The sequence below is a fragment of the Pipra filicauda genome, unplaced genomic scaffold (genome assembly GCF_003945595.2).
Source record: "Pipra filicauda isolate LSUMZ 115617 unplaced genomic scaffold, ASM394559v2 scaffold447_size767260_pilon, whole genome shotgun sequence".
NCBI classification, from domain to species: Eukaryota; Metazoa; Chordata; class Aves; order Passeriformes; family Pipridae; genus Pipra; species Pipra filicauda.
The window spans coordinates 162,550-175,432 of record NW_024104584.1 but is presented as its reverse complement, the minus strand read 5'-3'; the positions used below and the strand labels follow the sequence as shown (position 1 = coordinate 175,432).

General features: G+C 39.4%; 1 protein-coding gene across 2 annotated transcripts in view; it reads left to right on the top strand.

The window, feature by feature from the left end:
* Positions 1-12,883, top strand: part of DHX29 (DExH-box helicase 29) — a 30,855-nt gene that overhangs the window by 15,432 nt on the left and 2,540 nt on the right. For both annotated transcript variants that reach the window (XM_027716345.2, XM_027716349.2), the window contains 9 exons: positions 528-616; positions 1,008-1,136; positions 1,948-2,023; positions 4,170-4,394; positions 7,226-7,362; positions 8,003-8,096; positions 8,836-9,138; positions 10,485-10,616; positions 12,436-12,532. In XM_027716345.2, the coding sequence (XP_027572146.2) occupies positions 528-616; positions 1,008-1,136; positions 1,948-2,023; positions 4,170-4,394; positions 7,226-7,362; positions 8,003-8,096; positions 8,836-9,138; positions 10,485-10,616; positions 12,436-12,532 (1,282 nt within the window). The remainder of the gene's footprint in view (positions 1-527; positions 617-1,007; positions 1,137-1,947; positions 2,024-4,169; positions 4,395-7,225; positions 7,363-8,002; positions 8,097-8,835; positions 9,139-10,484; positions 10,617-12,435; positions 12,533-12,883) is intronic.

Sequence of the window (12,883 nt, the reverse complement as noted above, 5' to 3'; positions counted from 1 at the left end):
ATGCAACAACCAGTTGTCCCCAGAATTTTGTCACTTAAAAGAAACAATTCTAATTTGGTGGTCTGTAATAGATAGAAGATAATATGGTGTAAAAACCTGGACAGTAATCAGACAAATTTTTAAACTGATATTTTTCTATTAACATCTTTAGTTGTTGCTTTCCTGTATTTTAACTGTTGTTAACCGGTAACTATAGCTTTTATCTAGGAAAATAGTATTTTATTTACTGCCAAACTATTTAATTAAATGTTGATCAATTTTAGAAGATAACAGCCAGTAATTTTAATGGATTATAAAACAAAAGGTGATTGTGAAATTCTTACTTAACTTTTAGTTCCTGAGTAACTGGGGAAAACCAGACCATTTTCTGATTTATGTAGCATTTATTTATTTGTCAGATTATTTAGGGAGACACTTCTGGGTAAAAGACTTTAACCTGAAAAATTTACTCTGAAATAGTAATTTAAAAGATAACATAAATAGAAGAATTATGGAATGTCTAACAGTTTTTATGTTACTTTTTCCAGATTGTTTTGGCAACCAATATAGCAGAGACGGGTATTACAATACCAGATGTTGTCTTTGTAATTGATACTGGGAGAACAAAGGAAAATAGGTGAGAGTTTGATTTGCATCAATCATGCTGTGATTACTGTAGATATTTGGAGGTTAGTACTGCAAGAATTTTGTAATATCCTTATTAAACCACAGTTCTGGATGCAAAAATGTGCTGAGCTCATTGAACAGCTTGCAATTTAGGTACAAGTGTGGATTTTCAAATGATTTGAACAACAAGAGAAGTTGTTCATGGATGTGGAGAATCGTGATTAAGTACTGATTTAAAAATTAAGGCGATCCTTTTTATACTGTCTCAGTTTCTACACAATGTGTTGGAACAATTCTGAATTGCCAGGGGGATGAAATAATAAAAAAGCTCTTTCGCTTCCCGGTCTTTACACTTTCATTTGTAAGTTATATTCAAGGTTCTTTGATTTTGAATTTTTCAGGTATCACGAAAGCAGTCAGATGAGTTCCCTGGAAGAGACCTTTGTTAGTAAAGCAAGTGCTCTGCAGCGACAAGGAAGAGCTGGACGTGTTAGGGATGGGTTCTGCTTCCGAATGTACACAAGAGAGAGGTATGGTAAACTTACCAAGATTTTGTAGATCACATAGATATCTTTTGGGGTTTTTTCTGTGCAAAGCCAAGAATTCTTGTTGACATTCACTTTAATTACTGCAAACTGGAAAGATTAAGCTGGAAAAAAACCCCAACCAAAACCAGAATTGGAATATCATATGTATAAAGTGTTACAATAGTTTTTGTTTCACATTTTTAAAAGAGGTTTCTTTTATTCTTAGTATCTCTATTATGTGTTTTGAAAAAAATATTTATAATTAAAGGAAAAGTACGGCACCAGGGAATTGTGGAACATCAACTTTTGACAGCACCTACTGCCTCACATCCAGTAGGTGCAAACCTTACCTCCTGAACTTCAAATTTTTTATCAGACTGATCTGTGGGTTTCTGAAGTGGTTTCTGTCTCTATGGATAAGATATGGGGGCAGAATTAGTTTCTGTCACTGCAGTGAATAACGTTTTTCCTGCTTCTTTGAAAGTCTGAAGCAACTTTCAGCTGAGAAATAATTAAGGTTAAAGTATTGTGATACAACCAATGAAGTGGGCATTTTACCTTCATACAGGATTTCCAGTTTGAGACCTATGCATTTTACAGACTGGTTTGAAAATTGGGATCTTACTGCCTTTCCCTCTCTGACTAAAACTCTTGCTTTCAAAGCTACGACACATGCCTTAATTCAAAGGATGAATAGCTTACCCGTGCTGCTCCCCCTGCCATGCCCCTCAAAAGAATATCTATGAAGAATGACCATGTGAAATTCAAATATTAAATTGAATGTATGTGATTCTATGTTTTTATGACATTGCAGGTTTGAAAGTTTCATGGAATATTCTGTTCCAGAAATACTGCGTGTGCCTTTGGAGGAATTATGCCTTCATATTATGGTATGGATTTTGGTTTCAGAATTGCTAACTTTGTGTGATGGGTTGACCTTGGCTGGACACCGGGTGCCCACCAGAGTCTCTCTATTGCTACCCTTCTCAACTGAGAAAATATAATGAAAGGCTCATAGACAGAGTTAAGGACAGGGAGAGATCACTCACCACTTACTGTTACAGGCAAAACAGACTTAATTTGGGGAAATTAATTGAATTTATAACCAATCAAGTCAGAGTAAGATAATGAGAAGTAAAACCCAAATCTTATAAATGTTCTCCACCCACCCCTCCCTCCTTCCTGGGCTTAACTTTATTTCCAGTTCCCTACCTCCTACCCTCCAACAGAGCAGAGGGACAGAGAACAGGGGTTACGGTCATCACAGATTACTTCTGCTGCGGCTTCCTCCTCAGAGGGAGGACTCCTTCCCCTGCTTAAGCTTGGGGTCCCTCCCACAGCAGAGAGTCCGCAATGAACTTCTACAATGTGAATCTTTCCCACAGGTTATAGTTTTTCATTAAGTGCTCCAATGAGGGTTCCCCACAGGGTCATACATCCAGCCAGCAAACCTGCTCTAGGGTGGGCTCCTCTCTCTGGGAAGCCACAGGTCCTGCCAGGAGGCTGCTCCAGTGTGGGCTTCCCATGGTGTCAAGCCTCCTTCAGGCACCCATCTGCTCAGGCATGGGCTCCACCACGGACCTCCACAGGCTGCAGGGGAACAGTCTTCCTCCCCATGGTCTTCCCCATGGGCTGTATGCTGCAGCATGCTGAAGCACCTCCTCCCTTTCCTTCTCTGGCTGCAGTTTGCTTCTGTGCAGTAACTTATCCCAGAGGTGTTACCCCTGTCTCTGATGGGTTTGGCCTGGTGGGTCTGTCCTGGAACCAGCTAGCATTGGCTTCACTGGACATGGGGGAAGCTTCTAGCAGCTTCCCACAGTCATCCCTACTACCAAAACATGTTGTCTAAGTTTTACTTGGCTCCCCACCAAGTCCCAGACCCAACACCAAAATACCTCCAGCACAGAGCTAAGGAAAAAAAACCATGAAAAATCCAAACTAGCCAAACCTATATGAAAATAAATGTATTTACGTTATATACAACTATATACAGTTGAAATACCATACACAACTCCAAGGGAAAGAGAAGGGGGAAGGAAAAGGGAACAAAACCAAAATAGCAACTAAAGAATTAGCAAAAGAATATCCTACTGCTCTCCTTGGGACAACAGAAAATCACGCTGCAACAACCGCCGGCAACCTCCATCTCCCAAGGTTGACAAGGCCTCACCAGGCCTCACTCCCCAACACGGCAGACCCGACAGCAGGCAACCCACACCTCCAGAGCCACTGGAAGGGAAGAGAGCAAAGCCCTGTCCTCCTTTCTTCTTTATAGCCCTGGCTTACGTAAAAATCGTAGAGAATACCGGGTAATCTGGCTACTTCCTTGGTTACAAACTGGTCACCAAGGAAGGCCTAGACTGAAACTACCACATGTGTCCACAGAAGCCCAAGGCACCTTGCTAGCTAAAAATACTGTCCATGCCTTTGTACCTTCATACTGCTGTCTGTTTTGGAATCGCTGACCTTATTAGCTAAAAAGGTCTGCTAAACCAGACCTAATCCAGTGTAATTACTCAGTGGGGCTTCTCCCACAAGGTCAGGGGGTAACTCAGCACTTGAGTGCTGGAAAATCCAGAGCATGCTGTTCAGTGAGAATAGTGTGCTATACAATTCAAGTTTGTCTGAGAGTCAGAATTCAAACTTAGTTAAATAGCATTTCTGCTTTAGGGAGCAATTCCATTACCTCTCTCCATGTCTTAAGTGAGTAAGATATGCATGGGAAAACTGGCAACCTTGGTGAATTAGTGCTAGATTGAACTGTATCCCATCAAGTTTGAGTGTCCTGCTCATCAGTGATCACCGATAACACACTTCTCTGAACAGTGGTCGTGCCGTATGAAGTCTGTCCAAACAAGTTTTGTAAACCTGGTCTGGGGCATGTCAGCTATCCAGGAAACAATAGGCTTGTTTAGAAGGGAGAGAGTGTGAGCTTTTGATTGCAGGAACAGCTTTCCAGTTGTTTTTTTTTTAGCTACTAGAAAAGATTTTTATTATAAGTTTTTATATTGAAATACATACCCTTTTACTCCACAGAAATGCAATCTTGGCTCCCCTGAAGATTTTCTTTCCAGAGCATTAGACCCACCACAGCAGCAAGTAATTGGTAACGCAATGAATCTATTGAGGAAGATTGGGGCTTGTCAGTTAAACGAGCCCAAGCTGACTCCACTGGGCCAGCACCTTGCAGCCCTTCCTGTTAATGTAAAGATTGGCAAAATGCTTATATTTGGTGCTATATTTGGCTGCTTGGATCCTGTGGTGAGTAAAAATAAATTTTATCTAAATTTTAAAAAGTGTAGAAATTGTTAACTCTTTGTAATTAACCTGATTTTTTGCAACATGGTATCTTGAAAAGATGATGCAAGAAATTAAAATGTTTATTTTAGGGTGAGGGCAGCCAGGTATCATGGAGGGGAATAATCTGAGTATTTTTTATGGTTGGACTTAATTATTTTAAAGGTCTTCTTCAACCTAAAATGATTCTATTATTTTAAACTCCTAAGTACTATTCACAAGGTGTAGTCAGGCTTGGTCTTCACTTCTGTGGTGATCCCAGGGAGTCTAATACTTATAGAAAAAGTCCTCTTACTTATGGGTTAGGCAGTCTGGATTACCCCACAGTTTGTGGGCCAAGAACATGCTGATGTAAAGTTACTGAAAATAATTGATGTGGTAATTTATTATATAAAGACTGTAGCATAGTTTGCATTTTCACTTAATCCATTTAATTCATTGCAAATTAGGAGGAAACATGGGTACGTTAGTTGCTAGAAAGTGGAAGTTAAAATTCTCAATATTTCCTGTTAAAGTGGTATAATGTAAAGCAATTGATTAATTTGGTCTTCATTGTATCGGGTACTGCTCTGTCATTTGGCAAAACATTTTGTGTGAGTTTTGAGATTTAATATTTTTTTATCCATGTATGTAAGGCATTATGTAAGTGGTGGCTTTAATATAGCAAGTACTGAATTCTGTGTAGGAAATTTTTATAGTGCTAAGTTTTCCTTGAAACTTAGTAGAAGATAAACTATCATTAAATATTACATATTGTGCATAGAGTGCAAGAGCTAGTGATCCTCAGGCTCAAGAAATAGGGCAAGGAAGACAATGGATGGGCATGGATGAGTTGAGACCTGCTGGTCAAACTTAAGGGCAACAGGCAAATGCACAGGCAGTGGAAGCAAGAACAGGTATTCTGAGAAGACTGTAGGGATGCAGTCTATTTGTGTAGGAATGCAGTGAGGAAGACCAAGGCAAAGCTGGAGCTGAACTTGGAAGGGACACAAAGAAGAACAAGAAGTGCTTATAGAGGTATGTTGGCCAGAAAAAGGTCAAAGAAAGCGTTCCCTCCTGGTGAACAAGGCTGACCAGCTGGTAACAATGGATGAGGAGAAGGCTCGGGGACTCGATAGCATTTTTGCCTCAGTTTTCAATGACAGCCTCTCTTGCCGCACTTCTTGAGTGGGTGGAATGCAAGATGGGGACTGGGGCAGCAAAGTCCCTCCCACTGTTACAGAGGATCAGGTTCCTGACCACCTGAGGAACCTGAATCTATGTAACTGTCGTGAGGGAATTGGCTGGTGTAGTTGCCAAACCACTTGCCATGATGTTCATAAAGTTTATAGGCTGTCAGGTGAAGTTCCTGGTGACTGGAGAAAGTCACTAGGGACATTTTACCCACCTTTTTTAAAAAAGAGTGGAAAGTAGGACCCTGAGAACTACTGACCCGTCAACCTCACCTCGTGGAACAGATCTTCCTAGGCATATGCTAAGGGACATGGAGGACAGGGAGGTGATTCGAGATAGCCAGCACAGCTTCACCAAAGGCAAGTTCTGCCTGACCGATGTAGTGCCCTTCTATGATGGAGTGACTATATCAGTTGGAAAAGGAAGGGCCACAGTTGTCCTGGACTTCTGTAAAGCCTTTGACACAGCCCCTCACAACATCCTTCTCTTTAAATTGTAAAGAGATGGATTTGATGGGTGGAGTTTAGATGGATAAGAAACTGATCACGTCCAGAGGGTAGCGGTCAACAGCTGAGTCCCAATGGATATCAGTGACCACTATGAATATTGATGGATATTCGTAGTGGGACCAGCATTATTTAATATCTTGATTAATGCAGACAAAGGGATCAAGTGCACCCTCAGCAGATTTGCTGATGACCTCAAAGTGAGTGGTGTGATTGACACACCTGAAGGATGGGATGCCATTCAGAGGAACCTGGACAAGCTGGAGAAGTGCATGTGAAGCTCATGAGGTTCAATAAGGCCAAGTTCAAGGTGCTGTACCTGGTTTGGGGCAACAGCCAGTATCAGTCCAATCTGGGGGATGAAGATATTGAGAGCAGCACCACTGAGAAGGACTTGGGGGTGGGGTGCTGGTGAATGAGAGGCTGGACATGACCCAGCAATGGGCACTTGCAGCCCAGAAAGCCAGATGTATCCTGGGCTGGTGGCCAGCAGGTTGAGGGAGGTGATTCTGCCCGTCTACTCTGCCCTCTGCCCTCATGAGACCCCACGTGGAGCTCTGAGGTCCCCAAAATACAAAGGACGTGGAGCTGCTGGAGCAAGATCAGAGGAGGCCATGATGATGATCAGAGGGATAAAGCACCTCTCCTGTGAGGAAAGGCTAAGAAATTTGGGGTTGCTAAACCTGGAGAAGAGAAGGCTTTGGGATGACCTAAGCCTTTCAGTACTTGAAGAGTGTTAATGAGGGACGTTTTACAAGAGTGTGTAGTGACAGAACAAGAGAGAATGGCTTTAAACTGAAAGAGGGTAGGTTTAGGTTAGATACTAGGAATCCTTTACTGTGAAGGTGGTGAAGGCACTGGGACAGGTTGCCCAGAGAAGGTGTGGATGTCCCATCCCTAGACATGTTCAAGGCCAGGTTGGGTGGGACTTTGAGCAACCTGGTGTCCCTGCCCGTGTCAGGGGCTTGGAATTAGATAATCTTTAAGGTCCCTTCTGACCTAAACAGATCTATAATTCTCTGCTAACAGTAAAAGAAAATTTAAAGCCATTTGTATTATAAGCCTGTAAGGTTGTAATAAAATACTGTTAAGTAATGTGTACTTTACTAATTGCAGGCAACTCTGGCTGCTGTTATGACAGAAAAATCCCCATTTACTACACCAATTGGTCGAAAAGATGAAGCAGATCTTGCAAAATCATCTCTAGCTATGGCAGTTTCAGACCATATAACAATCTACAACGCTTATCTGGGGTAAATGATAATTCTGTGCTTATAACGACTTGTAGATAACACTTAAGCAATGCCATTATGTAAAGAATCCTTAATATCCCCTCTTGAACTCCCTTCACTTCAGGTATTTTTCTTCAGAATAACAGTAGATTGCCAAATACTGTAACACAAAAGGATAGCTTGCTTAGTATTTTATTCTTTAACTCGTTTTAACACTGCTGACACACATACAGAGGTTTACTGTGTCAGTTTTTCCTAGTGTGTAAAGTGTTTTGCTTGCTGTTTGTGGTATTCTAACCAGAATATCTTGTATTTGGTAAAGTACAAAAGTATAAAATGACATACAGGTTTTTTTTCTCTTTAGGGTATTGTCACTAAGTCTCAAAAATCACACCTGAATTTTGTTTCAGCTGTCAAGGAATGTGTGTTTTTTGAGTGAAAATCACCTTGTATTTTTGTTAGTATCTTGTCTAATCTATGTTACAGGCATGTTCTCTGGAGTGCCCTTAGACCAACAGCATTCATCTTCATGAATGCAACTTATTTTAGAGTGGAGAATGCTGACCAAAAAACATCATTCCTTTTTTACTTACTACTGTTTCTATTGTTATACTCTTGATGGGATTCTTCTTGCTGTAATAAGACAGGATTTTTTCCTTAGGTGGAAAAGGGCTCGACAGGAAGGGGGATATCGTGCTGAAATGACTTACTGCAGAAAAAATTTCCTGAATAGGACTTCACTGTTAACTCTGGAGGTAAACTGAATAATTATGCTTTGCACTTCTAAGTTATTTGTTAAAATTTCCCTCTGAAATGTCATTCCCTTTTAAAGAGGTTATTACAGTTATTATTTAGACAAGATAAAAGCAAGTGGAATGCTAGGTACTGAAGAAATGCACACCCTCAATTGAGGTAGCTGTGTCTGTATTTGAGTTTTGATGTGGACACTTTGGTATACAGTTTTGCAGTCACTGCCATTGGAGAAGCTAGGCCTTACTTTCACCAAGGAATCAAAACTTTATGAATTAAAGTATTCATATTGTGTTATTTTTTCAATCAAACAATAGGTCTATTAACACTTAATTTGAAAGATGAGCCGCAAACTTATGTAAATGGACTTTTATTTTTGGTGAGAAAACGTTTTAATTGATCTTCTCTATTCAAGTTTGGGTCACTGAGCACTTCTAAGCAGAAGTGGATCTTTGATGCAAATGTATCTTTTAACTGAAAAGAGGTATGAGATTTAGTATTTGCAGCATATATAGTTCCATATATCTGATCCTATATTCCAGATACAGGATTATGTTATAGATAATGTTTTTCTCATAAAAATAGCCAGTATTCCCATGTAGCTGCAGAAAATACAAGTGGTTTTTCTAGTAAGAGATTTTCCCCTGAAGAGCATGAGTAATTCAGACAAAGTGTCGTTGCCTGCTGTTGGAGTATATAAGGTTTTTTTAATTGAAAATTTTACTAATACCTTATTAATTTCAGGATGTGAAGCAGGAACTCATAAGGGTGGTCAGAGCAGCAGGGTTCACAGCACCTACAACACAATGTGGATGGGATGCAAATGGAGTCACACAATCCCTTTCTCTCAGTGAAATAGCTCTTCTTAAAGCTGTGTTGACTGCTGGGCTGTATGACAATGTAGGAAAAATACTATATATGAAGTCTGTGGATATTACAGAGAAACTGGCTTGTACTGTAGAAACTGCTCAGGGTAAAGCGCAAGTGCATCCCTCTTCTGTAAACCGTGACTTACAGACATATGGATGGCTGCTTTACCAGGAGAAGGTAAGTTGAACATAAGTGAATGTAGCTGATACCTTGTGTAGAGTTATGCCTCTAATATACTGTACACTAGTGTGTGTTATTTAATAACTGAATGTTTTGTTTAACCTAAAGAGTCTTTTATTATCCAATGATCCTAAAGTCCATAAAAATCAATCAACGCAGTGCTGGAGAAAAAGAAAATAAGGCTGAAGATCATCAACAGATTTGTTCATAGTGAAACTGGTAATTAGAAACGGAAGGAACTTGCTGTGTATCATTTAACTTGATAGTATCGTTGACCTTTTTGAATACAGTCCTGTTGATTTAAATATCATGTGTAGTAGTAAACTTCAAAATGTCTTTTCTCTTTTACTGTTCAAAGCAGACTCTAAGATTTTGACAGTTGGTACTGAACTCACATACTCCAGTAATAAAATGAAATAGCTAATTATGTAATTGACTGCTGAACTCCCTAAGTTAATTTCATTTTTTTTCCTGTCACTTTCTTCCTCCTTGTCTGCTGTTTGCTGAATTCAAGTGTTTATATTTAGTTACACTTCCAGTACAGCAAAATTTTGTCAGCAGTTGCTTAATGCCCAAATTTGCTGTAGAGAAGCAGGAAATACTAGACTTTTTAATGCACATGAAGTGATAGTATTTTTTTGAGAGCTGAAAGTATTTCTTGTCCCCAAGAACCTTATAGTGTAAGGACAAGACAGCAGCTAAGGTAGGTAAGTTACTCTATTGAACAGTGGAACAAACAAAGCCTGCACTTCTGTATGAAAGTGCACTCTTTTTCTTTCCTTTCTTTCCACTGCAACTCATTCCTCTCCCTTTCTGATTTATCTGTGAGAGGCTCCAAAGCCAGAAGCAGTGCATGCTGAGCCCCATAGTAGTTAACGATGTGTGTGTCGGTGTGTCTGTGTATTTACCACATTTATGCAAGTGCATATATGAATATAGATAGACTGAAAAAACAGTTGCTCCCAAGAGTAATGTATAACATAAGAGCTTTACCTGCCTTTTATTTCAGTAGTTTTACTACTTTTGATGTTCTTTCTATGAACATCAGTAGGGTAACGTTACCTTTCCATTTGAACTTTAACAAGATAACTATGGCTTTAGCTAATTTCCTGGTAGTGTATAAGCCTGTCACTTGCTTAGAGGTGAGTTATTTTATGTGGTCTACAGTGGACAAATAGCCATTGATTGTTTGTGTGCAATAACTTGAGTTGGTTGGATCTTGAAAAGGAAAAAAAGTGTATTTTTTTCTTTCAAAAGTAGCAATTAAATCTGGTGTTATTAGATGTTACATGGTTTGGGATTTTTTGTTTCTGTTTTTAATGCGTGTGTTTGTTTATATGCAGGTGAGGTATGCTAAAGTGTATTTGAGAGAGACTACTTTAATATCCCCCTTTCCCATTCTGCTTTTTGGTGGGGATATAGAAGTCCAGCATCGGGAGCGTCTCCTGACAGTTGATGGCTGGATCCATTTTCAGGTGCATGGAGTGATATCTAAACTACATTTTGTGGTTCCATGGGCTTTTGTATTACACAGTTGATGCACCAGTTTAATTCAGACCACTATATATGTGAGATGGAGATGAGGAAAGAAAAGGGGGGAGAATTTACAAAAATTATGGGAAATTTTGTATACATGTCATGAAATCTTAGTAAATCACACTCAGAAGAATAGGCTTGTCATACGTGACTTGCAACAAACCAGTTTCCTCTCTCTTAATGAAGAAACTGTTCTTTCAGAAAAGGTATTGAAAATAAATGTAGACTAAGCCTTTTTTATTGAGTCGTACTGAAAGCAGAGAAGTGTGCTGGTTTTATATTACCCTTTCCTACAGTCTTATAATCTTGTAACTACGTTTGCCTTTAAGCCTTGGCCATATTGATCACCATAACTGGTCTACTCTGGCCTCCAATCGGGAGGCCTGGAGACACACCATCTATAACGCAGCTGTCTCCTTTGAAAACACACGCAGGATCACCCTCGAGGAAAAAAGGCAACGCAGAAAGAACCGTGTATTGCAGAATACACCATCTAAGGAGTCTTTCTGCTGTGCCTTTTGCAATCGGATTTGTCTGTCACGTATTGGCCTCATAAGCCACCAGCGTGCTTGCAGCAAATGTGGATAGAGCCTTCCCAAATCTTCGTTCGCGAAGCCTAGCCATGATGATGACTACTTTATATACTGCTCTATACCCAGACAAAACTATTTGGGAAAGAAAAAAATCCAAATTGTGAAATACCTTCTTACCTGGGGTGGGGGTGTTTGGTTTTCTTGATCAGGTTTTTTCCTTTCCATGTGTAAAAGTTTTATTTAGAAATGGGAAAACTGAGTTGTAGACAAAACAATTGACATGACAAGATCCTCTGTAAATTTTGTTAGTGGCAAGCACTGATTGTTGCTACCCTCCCAGCGACTTGGTTAAAATTTTCTGTGCTCCTGTGGGCCATGTGTTACTCTTAAAGACAACTTTAAGATACAAGACATTTTAATTTATTGCACTCTGCTGATGCAAGTAAGCAGCCATCTAATTGAATTCACTAGTTGTCATGAATAAGGGGATTTTAAAAAGCAAGTCCCTTGTGGGTTTGTTGGAGATTCTTTCCGTGATCCCTGGGTGGCTACACTGTTTGAGTGTTTGCTGAGCCAATCATATCTTATTATGTGTTTCAGAATTTCTATTTTTTCTGTTGACATGCTAAACAGAATATGTTGCATTTTGTGCTTCTGCCATAACAACTACTTACTGTACCAAAGGCAGCATATAAACAAAACAAATAGTGGAATAGAGAGGGAGGAGAAAAAAAGAAGTATTCCTGGAAGAGGGTTCAGCTTTAGGTATCAAAATTCCTAGTGAGATTTAGGAGAGGTTTGTGACTGCTTTCTTGGAAGGTCTGACAGACTTCCCAAGAGGGAAATGTGTAGCTGTATTATTTCAGGTATAAATTTAATTTGTACTTTTTTATCTTGGGTTGGTAAGTAATTAATTGGGGATCTTATTGGTAAATTAATAATTTCCCTGTATGCTGGTTGATCATGAAATATGTGGGAACACATTCTGAGTTACTCTTCTAAGCTGCTGTTCTTTAGGCTGTGATGCTATAACCAACCAGTGCTTAAAGATAATGTATAATGTAAGCCCTGTCATTTAATAAGTATGCTATCCATATGCTTAAAACCATGCATATGCATCATGTTTTCTATGTCTATTTCTATTTCTATGTAAAGTAATCTTTTGATCTGTATTTTGGTATAAAATGTCTGATAACGCAAATGTTTGTCTGTTTTGTTCTTATAGGCTCCTGTAAAGATAGCAGTAATTTTCAAACAGCTGAGAGTTCTCATTGAGTCTGTTTTGAAGAAGAAGCTTGAAAATCCCAAAATGTCACTTGAAGGTAACTTTTTTACTACATTGCTGACATTATTGTTTGTTAAGTGGACCTTGTGGCAAATCTGAGAAATCATTAGCACATGGCATCCTCACACAGTGGGGTTGGTGTGACCTTGAATGTTATTCTATTACCTTGAGAGACATCCAAAAAGTCATTACTAACTGTGCATATGTTGTGTGGCTCATCCCAGGTTTACAAAGATCTGCACAACTGCTGTTTTAAAGATATTCCTGATAACAACATTCAGGGTGGTGGTAGTAATGGTGAGGTGTGCATCTCAAAGCAGAATTAAGATTGTGTGTGAAGAATCTTAGGCATGGATAATTTATAAGTGTTATGCAAATTGTCTAAGTT